At 47.4% G+C, this 18,531-nt stretch overlaps 1 protein-coding gene and 1 pseudogene across 1 annotated transcript; one reads left to right on the forward strand and one right to left on the reverse strand.

Moving 5' to 3' along the window:
* Positions 1 to 824: 824 nt before the first annotated feature.
* Krt32 (keratin 32) lies at positions 825 to 7,882 on the forward strand. The gene is made up of 7 exons (XM_005368218.2): positions 825 to 1,307; positions 2,416 to 2,498; positions 2,665 to 2,821; positions 4,065 to 4,226; positions 4,309 to 4,434; positions 5,144 to 5,364; positions 7,753 to 7,882. The coding sequence occupies exons 1-7, from the start codon at positions 825 to 827 to the stop codon at positions 7,880 to 7,882; spliced, it is 1,362 nt and encodes a 453-aa protein (XP_005368275.1).
* Positions 7,883 to 13,291: 5,409 nt separating this feature from the next.
* On the reverse strand, positions 13,292 to 14,892 carry LOC101981428 (annotated as a pseudogene).
* Between the last annotated feature and the right edge of the window lie 3,639 nt (positions 14,893 to 18,531).

Raw genomic sequence — 18,531 nt, forward strand, 5'->3', positions numbered from 1 at the left:
AACAGACAGTGGCTGCATACTGCATGGTGGCTCTGATCCTCAAGCAGAGGACCCAGAGAGTCAAGACAGAGTCTCTGCCTCCTGGAGGCTTTCATGGCATTGAACCGCTTTTCCCAGGAGAAGGGCCTTACCTCTCCCTTTCTCATTTGCCTTGAACTAAAAAGACATCTTAGCTGCTTCGTTGTTCCTGTCCTCACTTCCTTCTCTCCTCCGTGATAGGTCCTTTCCAAAGGTGGCCGAATGAGCTGTATGTATTCTGAAGCCTCTGCCCTCTTTCCTGTCTCTCCTGACTTATACGACGGTATTGAGGCAGCTTCTGTCACCCACACATTTCCTTGTGAAGGGGTTAGGTCTTTTCCCACATGGAATGCTTTTATTAAAGGGGCAACTGCCTCTCCGCAGGCTCCCAGCCTTCCCTAGGGCAGGTGCAGGCGGGGGCGCAGTGGGCAAGGGCCATGGCAACCAGGGCAAGCTGTGGCTGTACCTGCTGCCACACCCTGGTAATGAGAGCCCAGGTATTGGGACTGATCCTTTGAAGATGTGTCTTGATGCTCTCCCCCGGGTGACCAATGACAGGAACCTAGAGTCCTGCTTTAGCCAAATGACAAGTTAGGCCTCTTTTATGAGGAAAGGAACTCCTTATTGGAAACCGAATTACAAGTTAATTATCAGCTTCCTCGGAGACCGAGTGTAAACAAAAACACTCCCACTCCCGTGAGGACTTTTCAGTGTGAGCCCCTTCACTCCAAGAGTATAAAAAGGCCTGGGCAGGATGGAGTTTGTAGATACTCAGGGAGCTTCTGGGGGGGAGGGACTTCCCTAGCATGACATCCAGCTGCTGTGTCACCAGCACCTTGCCAGTCTCTCTCAAGAGCTCTTCACGACCGTCTTCCGTCTGTTCCAGTAACATGGGCAGCAGGCCGGAGCTGTGCTTGGGTTACGTGTGCCAGCCCCTGCAGGGCATGTCCTCCATCTGCATGCCTACCACCTACAGGCCAGCCAGCTGCCTCTCCAAGCCCTACCTGTCCAGCTCCTGCCAACCCAGTAACCGCCGGCCAACTGGCTGCATCTCCAGCTCCATGGGGACCTATAGCCTGATCTGTGAGGGCTCCTTCAATGGCAACGAGAAGGAGACCATGCAGTTCCTGAATGACCGCCTGGCCAACTACCTGGAGAAGGTGCGGCAGCTGGAGAGAGAGAATGCAGAGCTGGAGGGCAAGATCCAAGATGTCTACCAGGCTCAGGTGGTGACCATGTGTCCCGACTACCAGTCTCACTTCCAGACCATCGAGGAACTCCAGCAGAAGGTGAGGGTGGGTTGTCAACAATCCAGCTGGGAGAGGCATCCAGAAAAGCCAGTACTCCAGATACGCATCTCATCAGTGTTTCCGGCTATGCTCAGGGAAAAGAGACCTCCCCAGGGCATAGGACTAGCTCCCAACTTGGACACTCAGCCAGAGCCCTGAATGCAGGAAGAGCTCTGCCATCAGGTCTATCATCAACATATTGCATAGCTTTGGGAGGTATCTTTCCTTTTCCAGACGCCAGTTTCCTCATCTGTAGGATGGGGAGAATAATGGTCCATATCTGAAGGGGTACTTAAGAGAGTTCAGCAGACAACGTAGGCCAAGGGTCTGGTACAGCCTTTGTGTAGGACTCTCTCTTTACGAATTGCTCATGGCAGCCGGGCGGTGGTGGCGCACGCCTTTGATCCCAGCACTCGGGAGGCAGAGGCAGGCGGATCTTTGTGAGTTCGAGACCAGCCTGGTCTACAAGAGGTAGTTCCAGGACAGGCTCCAAAAACACAGAGAAACCCTGTCTCGAAAAAACAAACAAACAAACAAACAAAAAAAAACCGAATTGCTCATGGCATCCATAATGGGGCATTTTGGAGGATCACAATTATCTTAAGACAATCCTCCACAGACATGACCACAGACTAACCCAATGTAGACAACACCTCACTGAAGCTCTCTTCCCAGGTGATTCTAAGTTGTGTTAATAAATGTGGGAAGATGCATTCCACTGTGGGTGGTACCATTCCCTAGGCAGGGGTTACTGAACTGTATAAGAGTGGAACAACTAAGCTGAGATTAAGCATGCATGCAAGCAAGCATGCATGCAAGCAAGCAAGGAAGCAAGCGTGCATGCAAGCAAGCAAGCAAGGAAGCACACAAGCAAGCATCTATTTCTCTCTGCTCTCGACTGTGGATGTGATGTGACTAGTTGTTTGACTTCCCTTCAGTGATGGACTCTAACTGGAACTGCAAGCCAAATAAACCCTTCTTCTCCTATGCTGCTTTTTTGGTCAGGGCTTTTTATCACAGCAACAGAAATGCAATTAGGACACCTTCACTGCGTTCTTTTCCTTCTTTACATCCTGCGCTGACCTGCTCTGTGCGCTTCGGTTGGCAGGTTCTGTGCACCAAGGCAGAGAATGCCAGGATGATCGTGCACATTGACAATGCCAAGCTGGCTGCAGATGACTTCAGGACCAAGTGAGTCTGGCCGGGGACTTGGAGGTGGGGTGTCTTTTCCTCATACACTTTTGGGTTAGCACTCTATTGGTTTCATACAGGGTTAGACAGAGCTGGCATTTCAGATCCTTCCTTGAGTTCTGTATACAGTTCTGCTCCTTGGTTGCTGACCCTGACCTTCTTGTAGGTATGAGACAGAGCTGGCCCTGAGACAGCTGGTAGAAGCAGACACCAATGGCCTGCGCAGGATCCTGGATGAGCTGACCCTGAATAAGGCTGACCTGGAGGCTCAGGTAGAGTCCATGAAGGGGGAGCTGCTGTGTCTCAAGAAGAGCCATGAAGAGGTGAGATGAAAAGTAATGAAGATGTGGGTCTGGGAGAACAATATGGGGTTTGGAGTTGGGAAGACGTGGGCTGAAGCTTCCCAGTGGACCACATATCATTTCTGTGACTTTCTGTGATTCCTGTATGCTTTCTGATCCCCGTCACTCATGGAACAGGGATAGCTACCATGCAGGGTTATTGGGAGGATTTAATGATACTACATGGATCCTGGATATGATCCAAGCCCTGCGTATAAAAACCTACCTCTTGGTAGGTGCTCAGAGACATGCCTCTTTCTTCTGAACTTCATGGACCAGGGCAACTGTCAAATTTTCTATCAGGGACTGCATTTGTCTTTCTGGTGAGGGCCTTCCTCTAGAGGGAGAGTGGGGCGGTGGGCCTGGGATGCTTCTGTTCCAGAATAGACGCAGAGACTACCTATCTCCATCAGGCTCCCTACTGGGTGAGCTCCTCCTCTTCTGAGGATTGGGATATGGTGTTTTCCATCTCTGGTCTATCCCTGTTCTTGTCCACCTCTTGTATCTTTTGTCTGTATAGAAGGCGCACATGCTGAAGTTATAGACACGGTTCTATCCCCTTTTCTCCAAAACGCTGCAAGGACCATTTCTCTAGGGTGTTTGGTCTTCCTTCTTCAGGCTGACACACCTTTCACTTGGGGTTTGAATGAACAAGTGTCTCTGGGTTCTGGCTGGGCTTCCTTAGGCTAAAATGTAAAATAACAATCAGTCACCATGCACTCACTGAATGCCCTAGGGTACCTGACTCATCCAGCTTAAACCAGAGAGTTGGGAACTGCGCCAAGAAGTCACTAATGAGGCATTATCCCATACTCGGGCAGCCTCAGTGGCAGCTCTCTCTCTCTCTCTCTCTCTCTCTCTCTCTCTCTGACAGGCAACCCTGGGGAGGGGCCTGTTCTCATTGGGACCTCGAACCAAGTCAAGTCAGTCCTGTGGCTCTCCTTCCTTAATGAACAGGGCTGCTAGCAAGATGGGGAAGTGAGAAGGGGTGTGTGGGTTTTCTGTCTTAGTCCAAACGGATCAAACAAATTGCCCCTGAACTTGGCTTCTGTCCAGCTAACAGGAAGTGTCACCCTGAGTGTTCAGCTGGAGCTGGAAGACCCCTGAGGCTCTGCAGGGCGGGTTTCAGTCCCTGAAGCTCTGCTCCCCAATGCTGAGCTCTTCAGCATCTCTTGTTACAGTTTACATATTTTCCACACCTGCCTGGGGTCTTGTGTCTTTCCAGGAAGTCGGCGTCCTTCGACAACAGCTTGGGGACCGCCTTAACATTGAGGTAGATGCCGCACCCCCCGTGGACCTGACCAGGATGCTGGAGGAGATGAGGTGTCAGTATGAGACGATGGTGGAGACCAACCACAGGGATGTGGAGGAGTGGTTCAACATGCAGGTGGGCACATCTCTCACAGCAGGTTGGGCTCTTCAGGGTCCTAAGGAAGGGATGCTCACTCTCCCCCTTTTCTTCACTGCAGATGGAAGAGCTTAACAAGCAGGTGGCCACCAGCTCCGAGCAGCTTCAGAGCTACCAGTCAGACATCATCGATTTGAGACGGACAGTCAATACCCTGGAGATTGAACTGCAGGCCCAGCATAGCCTGGTGAGTGCTGTTGGCAGGTACCTCTTAGCTCTGGATCTGGGAGAGCCCTGGGCATGGCTTTCCAGGGATGGTAGGAGGGATAGGAGGGCAACCAGATCCAGCCAGCATGGATGTACCCCCAGCTGGTTTATTTGGAGGGAGGTTTCTCTTGGGAACCAGCTCAGAGATAAAAGGACATGCTCCTTATCATATGTCAAACATGATCCCTCCAACATATCTGTTATCTACTTAGCCTGTCCTTCCAAACCCTTGTTGTAAATGTCACCTATAGAGATTAAATAGTCCTGACACATAGAGAAAATCCCAGGAGTCTAGAGAAAATTCTAGGAGTTAGGATTATTGGTCTAGAGTCTAGACCCATGGAACCAGAGTCTTAGAGGAGTCACTTTGGCCTGGGTATTTTTTTAAAGGGTTCTCGTGGGAAAACCATCAGAAAGACACCGTGTTGTATTAGAATACTTGGTGAACTCCAACTCCAAACTGTGTAGAAGGAATCAGGGACATAGGAGCAGACTTGGGTTCAAATGCTGGTTCTACCACATACCTGACGCTTAGCCTGGAACAGACGACTTGACCTGTTTCCAGACTTCCCTGGCTTAGAGGAGAGGGCCCATCCACAGAACCAAAGACTTGGCTCTTCTCATCTCTGTCTGAACAAGCCCGTGGAAAGCATCTGCCTCTTCATAGTTGTGTCTTTCCTTTGCCTTAGAGAGACTCTCTGGAAAACACGCTGGGGGAGACGGAGGCTCGCTACACCTCCCAGCTGTCCCAGATGCAATGCATGATCACCAACGTGGAGTCCCAGCTGGCTGACATCCGCTGTGACCTGGAGAGGCAGAACCAAGAGTACAAGGTGTTGCTGGATGTCAAGGCCCGGCTGGAGTGTGAGATAGACACGTACAGGGGCCTGCTGGAGAGCGAGGACAGCAAGTGAGTTTCTGGGGGGAGGCTCTGTGGGAGCCCAACAGGGCTGGGCGGGGCCTAGGACGCAAGTGCATCTACCTGTACTAAAAGACATGAGCTTAGAGTCTGTCAAGATTAAGGGGCCACCGGAATACTGGCATGCTCTAAAGGAATCCAGGTGATGACATTTAGGCCACCATCCCAAACCTGGTCCGGAGGAGTTCATTCTTCTTCACTGCAAGCTCACAAACTCCTTTCAAGACCCTACCACGTGCCTGTCATGCATCATGAAGGATACTGAGATAGATGGTGGGAAACATCTGCCTTCAGATCGTTACATCCGTCAGGGCACAGGCAGATAGACTGCTGGAGGTTGTTCTTGGGGGAGGAGTTCCGGGGCTGTGGAAAGACAGGAGGTAGCTTAATGTGATTGACTCCGGTGGACAGCAGGGCAGGAATGGTCAGCTGGAGCTCATTCATGGACACACTGCCCTATCAGAGGCCTTTGCTGATTGAGCGAATGGTAGAATCTGAGAATTGCTCATCTCCCCACTGGCTTGTAAACATCTGGCTTGCAGAGTCAATAGGATTTGGTTCCCTGAATTCAGTTCAGGGCAGATGCCCAATATATGTTTCTTGTTTGAGCCAAAGAAAACTCAAAGTTCCTATTTTGGGAAGATTATCCTGAGAGATGCAAGAAGCGCTGAGTGGGGGGAACCAGACAGGGACAGTGTTCAGGAGCAATGGGGGAGATCATCTTCCCACCGTTATACAAGCAGGATCAGCAGGATCTGGTGGCTGTGTGGATATAGGGTGTTGTGGTCATTGGGTGTGCTAACAAATGTTGGAGCAACCCCCCAAAAACATTCCTCTATGTGTGTGTATGTACATACATGTCCTTATGGACATATCTATAATATGAATATGGATGTACATGTGTTACAGCATATGTGTTCAAAGTGTGTGTGTGTGTGTGTGTGTGTGTGTGTGTGTGTGTGTGTGTGTGTATTTGTAGGTCAGGACAACCTCCAGTTTTCCGTTCATTTCAGACAAAGTCTCTTGTTCACTATGACATCCACCAGTCTATCTGGCCCACAAGCTTTTGGGGATGGTCTTGCCTCTGCCTCCCCTCTCACCATAGGAACACCAGGACTACAGACATGTGCTACTGTGTCTGATCATCCATAGGTTCTGGGGGATCCAACTCAGGTCTTAGCACTTGTCTGCTAAACCCTCCACTCACTGAGACATCTTCCCAGCCCTGGTAACTAAATTGTCCAGCATTTAGTCTTGTTTTCCTTTTCCTCTGAGCCTGACCCCACTGAAGCAAGTACTGTAAACTCACATGTCTGCAACGATCAGGCTGCTCACATCTGCACACGATGTGGGACAGTGGGGACCAGGGAGCTTGTGCTATGCTCAAGGAGGGTCCCCCTGTGGTCATTTCCACCACGTAGGGTGCAGAGGCCATGCTGCTGGTCTTCCAGCTGCCAAAGGAAAGCTGGGGTTTGTATTTTTTCTACTCTTTAAAAATTTCAAAATTTAAAATGTATTTTAAAAATTGAGAAAAAGGTGCCAGCCACATTGAACACATTTAAGACTGAATGTAATCCTCAGGCTACACATGGAGCCCCTGAGCTGTTTGGTCCCTGCCCAGTATCCAGTGTGTTGTTTCTGGTTTTCTTCCCCAGCCTGGCAGTCTCTGAGTGCATCCTTTTGGCATGTACTCATTCCACATCAACTTAAAATTTCTTTTTCTTCAACACATTTTTATGAAGTGCCTGCGCTAGGCCAGGTATACCGAGGGCATGCACATAATGTCTGGTAGAGGAGAAAACCATAGTGGAGTAATTAGCTATCCCTACGGAAGAACCATAGCGCCACTGGGAGGTTTAACACTGAGATAGGGGAGGGTTCAGGGGACATGTGACAGTTAGTTGAGCTTTTAAAGCAGAGAAGGAGTGACCATGGGAGAGAGTTCTAGAAAGAGGAGACATGTGTTCCACAGCCTGAGAGGGATAGCTCATGGAGGAACTGCCAGAAAGCTAGAGCCCAGACATTGGGACTGTCAGACGAGGTGGGAGGAGGACACACATCTGTTAAAGAGGCTGATATTTGTCTCAAGCCCAAGCAGGAGCCACTGAAAAGTCCTCGGTAGGGGAGGGACACGATTAGATTTCTCTCTACTGAAGATTCCTCCGGCCACCCATATGCCAGGGGTGAGAAGCAGAGGCAAGAGTGGAGTTGGGGGTAGGGATCAGTTGGGAGGCCACAGAGGTAGCATAGGCAAAGATGGGGACGATTGAAACGATGGAAGGCAGGACATATACAGCCGTGTCTGAGGGTAGGACTGTCATGGTCTGTTATGAGGTGGGCACTCCACTAATTCTTCCCCATTGTGACCTTTTCTCCCAGGCTACCCTGCAACCCTTGCTCCGCTCCCTCCGGCCAGCCTTGCGCACCCTCCTCTGGGGTGTCCCGCTCAGTCTGTATGTCCCGCACTGTTTGTGTACCTTGCTCACCCTGCCTTCAGAGTCGCTACTGAAGCCTCAGTGTGTGGATTCGGAGGGACCCGAGTTCTGAGGCACGGTGGCGCCTCTTCACAGCAAGCCTGATGACAATTATGAGAACGTGAAAAGAGTGGGGCCAGCTGAACCAGGAAGTGGACACCATCACGTTCTGATACTACAGGGAGCGCCCTTGCCTTCCTTGCTTCAAAGCTGCCTTCTCTATTCCCATGGGCAGAAGGTTCTCTTTGGTGATGCTTCTGGTTTTCTATGCTTTCTCGGAGCATACATGTTTTCAGTTAAACTGCAAATAAAACTTAATGCAATGGCCCTGCAAATTGGCATTTTTTTTATCTCTCATGATGGTGTATTTATGAGCCAGTTTTATTCATTTGGGTTCAAGAAGGGAGTGCCCATATTTTGCATTCTTATGCCTCTCCCTTTAAAAATATCAGTTGCTTTTAAATGAGTGTTTTGCCCATCTTGCTTGAATGTGCACCACATTTATGCCTGGTGCCCGTGGACGCCAGAAGAGGGTGTTGGTTTCTCCATGAAACTAGAGTTAAAAAATGGTCATGAGCTACCATATAAGTGCTGGAAACCCAACTCAGGTTCCTCCTGGGAGAGCAGCAAGTGTTCTTAACCACTGAGCCACTTCTCTATTCCCTAACAGCCCTTCTTGTTTCCACAGACTGAAGGGATATTTACTAAAAAAGGATTGCATGCCATAAATATGTCTAAACCAGGAAACCACTCCAGAGCCAAGTAATAAAAGAATAAAGAGAGGAGGGAGATGGCCATGCCAGAAACCAAGGCCAAACAACTGCAACTGAGGATAATGTTATAAACCGGGCTTATTGTTCCAATCGGCTGGCATGATGTGATCACATATCCAACAAGTCTTCAGGGAGTGCTGCTGGAGGTGGGGTCTGCATTAGAGGTTGGCTAACCAAACAATGGTCTCTAGACACTGCTTAATCTTGCAAACAAAACCCTATAAACAAGGTACCATTATCTAGTTCACTTTTTAATGGGGAAGCCAAGGGCCAAAGGGGTTAAAAGACTGGCCCAAAGTCACTTATTGAGAGATGCTTGATTAGTTCACATTCAGAGTCTTCAGTGTTTGCAAACTACTGTTGGGTATGGAGGAAAAGATTGCACCATTTAGACACTTATAATTGGAGGGGGAGCTAAGAGTATGTGAGGCTCCATAGGCAAGGACCAAGCAATCACAACAACAACAGCAGTGATTGCTATCTTGCTTCCTTTTTGACTCTACTGGCAATTGCAGGCAAGATCTCATGCATCTTAGGCAAGTGCTCCATTGCAGACCTATATGTACCTCCAGTCCTCCTTTAAAAAAAAACTTTTAAGCAAAGTCTCACTAATTGTTCAGGCTGGCTTTGAACATGCCACCCTTCTACTTCAGCCTCCAGAGTAGCTGAGATTACAGCCTGTACCAGCACCATCAGGCTTGCTGTTACCTCTCATGAAGCGCATAGTATGCGTTTATCTGTCCGGATTTGCTGAAGAAATTAGAAAATGAACACTGCAGCAGTTCCCATGATATTCTCATAAGGTATTGCGACTGGTTCATTTAGACACAGGAAATTAGGGCACAGGGAAGGATTAGATCCATTGACCAGGATTAGAGGCAAGGAAAAAATTTTGAACCCCAGCCTAGCTGTATGGTATCATTATTTTAAGTACTATGCAAATTCCTACCCAGAAGGAATAAACACTGGCAAAGATTGGGAGGAAGTAGTCTGGGGTTAGGAGGAAGTAGTGCCTCAAAGGGGAGAAGACATTGGGCTGTGGGGGGCCATGGGTGTCCATAGAGAACCTGCTCTCTCTTCCACAGACAGTGGGAGGCCTGCTGCAGGGTACAGGGCCAAGAATGACATGACCAGAGTGGTATTTTAGAGCATTTCACCAAAGAGCATAGACAGGACGACTGAGATGCAGGGCCATACACCAACTGTCTACAGAGAAATTAACAGAATTTTCAGCAAGGCAAACAAGGCAACACTGGAAGAAATGAAGGGGGCTCAGAGCGAGGCACTCTGTGAGGGACTGACCTTGGCAATGAACTGGCTGTGGCAGGTAAAGGAGGAAAGAGCCGAGATCTCACTCTCGGAACACACAGCTCTTCCTTAATGAACCGAGTGAGGTTTTTTATTAAGTATTTGTTCTCTGGCCTTGCCAAGAAATCATGAAACGTGGATTGGCTCCCATAGTGGCTTGGGGGCCCTCCAGACATGATCCTGCATGCCTGCCTGGCAGACAAGGCCATTAGCCTGACAGCAGAGACACAAACATACTGCTAGGTTAGATGTGGGTCCTAATAGGTAAGTGGGTAAGGTTTCAGTGTGCTGCCATGGTGAGAGAGAGGGGCAACCGGAGAGCTGGATCTCTTCATAACTGCATACAAACCAGGAATCTTTTCTCTGTAAAGCTTTTCTTACATCTTTGTTGGCTTGAGACCCTTGTATACTAAAGCGTTGGTTCTAGAATCCTGACCTGTTTTGTCCAATTTGCTTGCCATACTTAATGCTACTGACCAGAACAATGCAGAAGTTGAATGTTCTCACAACCACAGAAAGTGCTTTTGCTCTGAGCTGTCCCAGACTGCCAGACCAGAAGGAGCCTTCCAGACAGACCATGGGACCCAGCCTCTCCCATTTCACAGACGAGCAGTCTAAGACCCAGAGGGAAGGAAAGATATGTTCACAGACACACAACCAGCAGGACCGAATGGAAACTAAGTGGTTCTAGGCCAAGCCCAACACATCCCCAAGCTCTTTACGATTGCTCCAAGGACCTAACGCTCATTATTATTTCAGACTAATTAATATTCCCCCTTTGCCGTCCTTTGGTTCCCTAAGAATGGAGATATTCTCTCCAAGATGCTGAAACTTCCCTGGACATAGAGTTTCCTTAAAAAAAGAAGAAAACCAAAACAAAACACAATGAAAACTAGAGACCACCCCCTTTAGGTCCTTGCACATCTTAGCTCGGGGTGAGCACATCCCTAAGGCTGTAGCTGAGAGATGAACAGGAATAATTGCATAGGGAGTCCTAGGTAGGCCTGGAGTCCCAGCTCCTAGACTCTTATAGGCTCCTTTCCCCCAGCATATATCATCTAATCCAACCAGGCCTTCATCTTCACACCCGTGTCAGTGCAACTCGCCAAGACTTGTCTGACCACCCCGATGCCTATTAAAGTTTTAAAAATACAAACCCAAGCCCCACAGACCAGGGCCTGGAATGTGCTTTCTGCTGTAAACCAGCAACCAGTGTCCTCCGCAGCTGGGTGGTACCTGTGATCCTGCTTATTGATGAACCAAGAAGCCATGGGCATGGATTTTAGAAAATATTGATGCCCCATTAGTACCAGGATCATCTGGTATGTTCCTTCTATGGGTTTCTCAGAGAAACTCTGTCCTCACAGCAAAGCCTTTGGGATTCATTAACCCTGGTTTATAGGAAATGTAGGCAGGGTCATAGTAAAGTCATGAAAGCTCAGTCATATTTAATGTTTGGAAGAAATTTTCACAGATGGTTGGGATCCTCCTGGAGTGGGGGTGGAAGAAGAAAAGGTGTGAGTTTTCAAAGACACAATATTCCCCAAGGTCATTCATTAGTCTGGGCCTGGCCCTGGCATTCACTGTCCTAGAGAAAAGTCCTCTTCTGGGGGTGAGGTCCTGTTGGTACCATTGACTATCTGGCCCGAGGGTGACACTTCGTGAAAGATCAGGAGTTGGACGCAAAGTCTCAGAGATGATGATTTGTGAATCTGAATTACACTGAGTAAAATTTTCTCTCTCTTATATATCATCAGAATCTTTTATAATTTGGCAAAACTACATATTTCCAACTTATAACTGGGAAGTAATTACTAATAAAATAATTCTCTTGCTGGACATGGTAGTACAGACCTATTGTACCAGAACTTGAGAGACAGGCGGGAGGATTGTGAATTGAAGGCTAGCCTGTCTCAAAACAACAACAACAGCAGCAGTAACAACAATAGCAATAGTAATAACAGCAACAGCATCATCATCATCAACAACAGCAGCAGCAGCAACAACAACAGCAACAGTAACAACAGCAGCAGCAGCAACAACAACAAGAGCAACAGCAGCAGCAGCAACAACAGCAGCAGCATCAACAACAGCAACATTAACAACAGCAATAGCAGCAGCAACAACAAAAGCAACAGTAACAACAACAGCAGCAGCATCAACAACAGCAACAGTAACAACAGCAATAGCAGCAGCAACAACAAAAGCAACAGTAACAACAACAGCAGCAGCAGCATCAACAACAGCAACACATCCTCCTTTTGCATTCCAATGCAATGGTTTCAATTGACTAACTAGAAAGTGCTTTGTATCATTTGATGTCTGTTTTTTTTTTTGAACAATTGGTTAACTGTATCTTTTATAGCTCTAATAAGGAAGCACATATACAATAGCCGTCTTGACACAATGGAGAAGAACAATGGCTTTGACTTGAGATCCTGGGCTAGAATACCAATCTTGCTACTGCTGAGCTGTGTGGACTTGGTAAATCTCCTAGTCTCTAACCTCAGCCTCCAGGCTAACCATACCTGCTTTGTAGAATCGCTGGGATATAAAGCCTACAGCAATACTTAAGCTCAATGAGGTGGTTAAAGACAATCTACTTTGGCAGCAGTCAAGTTCCCGCCTTCTGATTTCCCCCAATGACAATGACAGCTGGTTTATCTTTTGGAGTCACTCTGAAGTCCAAGCTCCAAGAGCATCAAGAGCAGCCCATGGGCAGCCTTGCATCACTTCAGAACACCAAGATGTCCTTCCAGTCTTGTCTAAGAGTCTGGCAGAGTAGAGACCCCAGCATTCTAGCTTGGGGTCTGGTTCCGAAAACTGGCTGGGCAATGACCAAGTGTCCAGGCTCTTCCTTGGTCGTCTGCCACCACATCAGACTGAAGGTCTCCCACATACTCTGAGGTACTTGATTTTTCACCCTTACTAATTGTGCTGTGTAGAACAAGGGGCTACAAGAGAGCGGATTCTCAAAGGCTCCTCATGTGGGTTCTGGTTAATGGAATTGTCTGGGAAGGGATCCAGAGCCTTCTGTTCCACATTGCCTGTGCCAGTTCTGTGCCTTGATGGTGGAGTTGAGTTGCTGCAGTGCCGAGACTGTATGGCGTGCTACCTGGCTCTTTAACAGGAAACATTGGTTCATTACGGTATTGTGGAAACAATGCTGGAGTTAGGAGCCCAGAGAGCAGCCCTGGCTCTATCAGTATCTTTCTCCAGGCCCCCGAGGAATTTACAGCTTCCTGTTGGGTTCTGAAGCATGAGTGGATGCAATGGTTAATCCTGATTATCAGTTTGGTGGGATTCAGGATCACCTAGGAGACACACCCCTGGGGGCAACTGCAAGTGTGTTTCCATTGGGGGTTAATTAAGACCCGTCCTGAATTTGGGCAGCCCCATACCATTGGCTGGAGGCCCAGACTGAATGAAAAGGAGAAAATGAGCTGAGCAGCCACACTCACGTTCACCTCTCGGTGCTTCCTGACTACGGATGCAAGGTGAGCAGTCATCTCACGCTCTCGCTGCCAGGCCTTCTCTGCCATGATAGACTGCACCCTTGAACTCTGAGCCCAGATATGCCTTTCCTTTCTGAAGTTGTTCTTGTCTGCTGTATGGTTCCAGCAATGAAAATAGCTACTCTCGTGGCTGAATGGGTTCTCCAACTTCATAACCCTTGTTATTGTGCAGGCTCTTTAGGGGTTCTCTCCCCGAGACCAGAGGCCCCTGTGTTTGGGTTAGCAGAGTGTCCTTCCATATCCGTATCCGAGGGAATGCCACTAGACCTTAGAAGTGACTCAAAGGACACAGCTGAACTTCCTCAATTAGAATTATCTTTAAGTTGGGCAGTGGTGGTGCCCATCTTTAATCCCAGCATTTGAGAGGCAGAGGCAGGTGGGTCTGGGAGTTCAAGGCCAGTTGGCCTACAGAACAAATTCCAGGACAGCCACTGCAATATCAGAACAGTAACCAGGACCCTCTATAGGAGGATAATAGTTGTAGTTTTAGTACCAAAATGTTTTTGGTAGATAACCTTTGATCAAGTGGTGTTTTGGTATAAACGGGTGGAAAGTTTTTTTGTTTTTGTTTTTTTTTTTTTTTTTTTTTTAGTGGTGTCTCTGGAATCTCCAGCTTTTACGTTTATAATTTTTATGTACCTTTTTAGGGCTAAGTCTTTAATGGAGGAACTATGTGTACATTTTTTGTTTTAAATGTATTTACAAATTTTTAAGGCTTTTTTGTTTAGTACATATACTGTTCCTCCATTTATGTATCCCTGATTTACATAGGGCTTAAATCTTCTCCCAAAGTAAATGGGTTGTTTAGGGTTATACGTTGATAGAAGCCATCTCAGATTGTGCAGTATGACATATGTGTCATCATCTGCTTTTATAAACCAATCAGCATCTTTTAAATAATGGTCATACACATATTGAAAAGCTTTAATTCTTTTTCAGTAGAGCTGCTCTCTGTCTTCTTTGGTTTTTAATCCCATAGTAGGGAAGTCTTGATTTTTTTTGAACTTATAAATAATACTTTATTACAACGCTGGGCCCATGTAGCTTTGACATATTTGGCCTTTTTCTCTAGATTTTGAGGGCTTGTCATAACCCAACAAAGAATTTTAACTTTCTGATAGAGGTTCTCAGCAATGTTTGTGTTTTTATCTTTATGTTGGCTAGAGTCTGTATTGAAGTTCATTTGTCCCTCGAGGTGACTGTGTCCATTATCATCTAAATGTCCAGCATGAGGGTCATTATGAAGCATACTAGGCACCCTCCTCTCCCAACAAAATACTCAATATTTGAGAACATAAAAAAAATCCTATTGCTGATCCACAGAGGAAGATTAAAAAATTCAGCCAAGATTTAGAGGCCATTTCCCGAGAGTGTATTTCTGACATCAACCGTGGCTCCCTCTCACCCCTCCCGGAGGTGGGGAGGAGGACGACGCGACCCTCGACCTTCGCTGCCCCAGGGCCACCCGCAGCCGCCCACTACACAGAAAAATCCTGTCCCAAAAACCAAAAACAAATAGACAAACAAATAAACCAAAAAAAAAAAAAAAGACAAGGGAAAAAGAGGATTATCTTTAAGGAGGTAATGTAATACCTTTAGCAAGAGAGAGAAGTAACAAGGCCGGGCGGTGGTGGCGCACGCCTTTAATCCCAGCACTTGGGAGGCAGAGGCAGGCGGATCTCTGTGAGTTTGAGACCAGCCTGGTCTACAAGAGCTAGTTCCAGGACAGGCTCCAAAGCTACAGAGAAACCCTGTCTCGAAAACACAAAAAAAAAAAAAAAAAAAAAAAAGAGAGAGAAGTAACAGAAAATTCAGATGCTGGTACCTTCTTTTTATGAGCTAGGGGGCTATGACTGCTGAAGAGTTGTTCTGAATACACAGCGTTTGGAGGTGTGGCTTGAGTACTGAACCTGTTCACACAGTGGGTGAACAAAAGCTTTGGGATGCCGTAGCTGGACACTTGGCTCTTGTAATCCATCTGCATATCACCTTCCTAGGATCGTGGTTCTAGATATCACAAGGATCCCTCCTCTGTAAAGAATTCTTTGAAGGTCCTCCTTTCCAGGTAGTGTTGGACAGACAGTAACCCCAGAACTCTATGCATTGGTTGTCCAGCCTTCAGCACTGACACCCGTTTCAAAGACAGATACTGATTGAATTACCCTTGCCTCGCACCTGTGGACTCTGTCAATAAAAGCTGACATCTCAGTGCCTGGCCAGAGAGAACAAAGAGAGAAGATTACTGATCAGAAAGCTATTGGCTGCATGTCTGCCTCTGTTATGGCAGATTCAGAGTGTGTCAGCCTGGTGTCAGCTGGTAGAGGCCCACAGAAACAGCTGTCTCAGGTGATGGAGGATGAGTCCCTCTAGGTAGACAAGAGGCTCAGCAGGGGTCTCTGAGGGAGTAACTCTGTGCTTAGAAAGATCTATGAGAAGGGGTAAGCTGCTAGAAAGTGGCAGAAGCCTATTGAGGTTGACCAGAAAGAGCAACAGGCCTTTCTGGTTTGTGCTTGAGCACTGTCCTCAACAGGCAGAACCTCTTAACTACCAGCTGACCATGCCTCCACTCCCAGACAATGACCTTGGAAAAGCAGAGCTGGGGAAGGCAGTTAAGGCTACCTAGGTCTCTAGCACGGTTCTGCTTAGTAGTGTGTTAAAGTAGATGGGACAGAGACTAAGGGGGGTGGACTAACTGTCCTCCCCAAGTGCTGCTCAGGACCCCATGGCTCCCCCCCTTTGTCATAGGTGCCCAGCTATAGCGGTGCAGATGTGGCTCCCTAAAGAGTCCCCTGCTCTTCCTACGCCCTTCTTTAGTCAATGATGCAGCAGAAGAATAGGATGAGGGGGAGCTGGCAGACAGGTGCCTAGAACATCTATGATGTCTTGGGCATGTGGCATGCTCTTATTGATTCCTTGACACATTGTAAAGCTTATCTTGAATAAAAAGGAAATTCTCTGTGTGTTTGTGATGGACAGAGAGAAGGGAGAGAGACAGACAGACAGAAACAGAGGCACTGAAGTGAAACTGAACGGAGAGAACCATTTTCACCTGGAATTCAGGTCTCAACATGTACGTACGTATGTATGTATATATGTATGTGTGCATGTGTGTATGTGTGTTTGTATGTGTATGTATATATGTGCGTATGTATGTATGTGTGTTTGTATGTGTATGCATGTATATATGTATGTGTGTATGTATGTGTGTTTGTAAGTGTATGTATGTACATATGTGTGTATGTATGTATGTGTGTTTGTATGTGTTTGTATGTGTATGCATGTATATATGTGTGTATGTATATATGCATGTGTGTATGTGTGTGTATGTTCTGAGTTTCGACATGCATTATATGGTTCTTATTTGAGTTGTACTTACAGAAGTTCAAGTGCATGTCTGTTCTGGAGCTTGCCTTCTCAGTTGGGGACCCAGGGTGTCTAGTTTCAGGCTATTTGCCTAGTGAGTGACAGAGCTAAGGGCAGAACATTTACAGGAATGCCTCTCTCTTTGACGGCACAAATCCCCACTTTAGCCTGTTCAGCAATCCAGAGTGGGATGCTCTAAAAGAAAGAAAAAAAATCCAGTCTTTCCTGCCTAGTCATCAGGTCTTGGGAACTGTCCCACTGGTCAAGAGTGATAGAGGACTGCTGGTGTCCCTGGGTGAAGGGTGGTGCTTCAGGGGACACTTAGAACCAGCAAAAGGGGTTCCATAGCTCGTAACTCTGGCTGAGGTGGCTCCCAGACTGCTTCTGAGTTCCCCAGACCTATCTCTTAGTTCTAGGAGGACTTGATCTTGTCTGAGAATTTCTCTTCCCAGATCCCACTCTCGTCTGCATGCAGGGTGTCATATTCGCCCTGCAAGACTAAGGAGCTCCATCCTCGACGCCAATTTCCCTGATGTCTGTACCAAAGAAGAGTTAAGCTGAAATGTGCTTCCTCCTTCTCTGAGAATGCCTGTTCTCAGCAGATGATTGACACACCAGGTGAGTCTCTCTACGTACCCCAGGTGTGGGACCTACCCACCCAGGCCTCAGTCATTCATCCAAATCAACACCCTAATCCTGGCATTCACGTAGAAGACATGTGCCTTACATACAGCAAGGGGGGGCAGTCCTTTGCTGAACCCCGATGTCTGGGCTCTATTCCAGACTTCCCAAGGGTGTGGGAAAGACCTTGTAAGCAAACACATTACTAATTCTTCCTTGGTGTATTACTATTTATACTAGTTGGATAAATAGGCCCTGTCCAAAGACGAATGAGTAATGGGGAAAAAAGCCTTTTGCTGTTCATCCATAAGCAGTTCCATTAGCAAATCTCACTCTGCGAGATGTGACTTCTCCCCAGTATCTCCGAAACGGGGCTTTATAATCCTCATTTTCCCCAAGAGGAAAAGAGAATTCCTCAGCTTAAATAAAACCTTTGAGGTTTGACCCTGTACTCCGAATCTCCAAACCACTGCTCTTCGTTCTAAGTCTTTCTCCATCCTCCTTTCTCAGCCTTCCAAGTCACTGCTTCTCAGCTTCCACTGGAGTCAGAGCCCTCTGGAACACTAACATCTGGATTTTACTCACAAGGATACTGAAGCCATTGGCCTTAACTTGGCGGTATCAGACTTCCTAGAGGTTGCCCAGGGTAGTCTCATGCACCCCTAAGCCTGGAAGAGGTTTGCATTGCATTTTAGCAGAGAGCCAGGATATTTTGTTCTTGATGTCTCCACCCTGTATATAGGACTGTTCCCTGTGCTCAGAGAAGCGGTTATCACTTCGTATCACTAATTAGAAGTTCCTCGGACACATGTGCAAACCCCATCTGTTAGTCTCGACTTCACACAGTAGGTCCAGGTTGGGACCCGAGAACGTTTATTTCTAAGAAGTCCCCAGGCAATAGTGATGCTGCTGTCTAATGAGCATTGGAAATTCTGCCCTGGAGGATGACAAAGCCTGCTTAGAGAAGTGTCCAGACATGGGCCTTTTCCTCTAACGTGCAAAACCGAACCTACATCTGCATTGTGTTCCTAGACTGTATTGACTTTGTCCTTGTAATGGTTGCTAGTGGCCTCACATGGATCCATATCTTTCTGGGATCAGTGG

This window comes from Microtus ochrogaster, unplaced genomic scaffold (assembly GCF_000317375.1).
Source record: "Microtus ochrogaster isolate Prairie Vole_2 unplaced genomic scaffold, MicOch1.0 UNK31, whole genome shotgun sequence".
NCBI lineage: Eukaryota > Metazoa > Chordata > Mammalia > Rodentia > Cricetidae > Microtus > Microtus ochrogaster.

Excerpts from the sequence above, each read along its gene's own strand:
- Krt32 (XM_005368218.2), top strand. The coding sequence starts at position 825 with ATGACATCCAGCTGCTGTGTCACCAGCACCTTGCCAGTCTCTCTCAAG. Across the intron at positions 2,822-4,064 it reads TCAAGAAGAGCCATGAAGAG|GAAGTCGGCGTCCTTCGACA; the intron begins GTGAGATGAAAA and ends GTGTCTTTCCAG. Across the intron at positions 5,365-7,752 it reads CTGGAGAGCGAGGACAGCAA|GCTACCCTGCAACCCTTGCT; the intron begins GTGAGTTTCTGG and ends CTTTTCTCCCAG.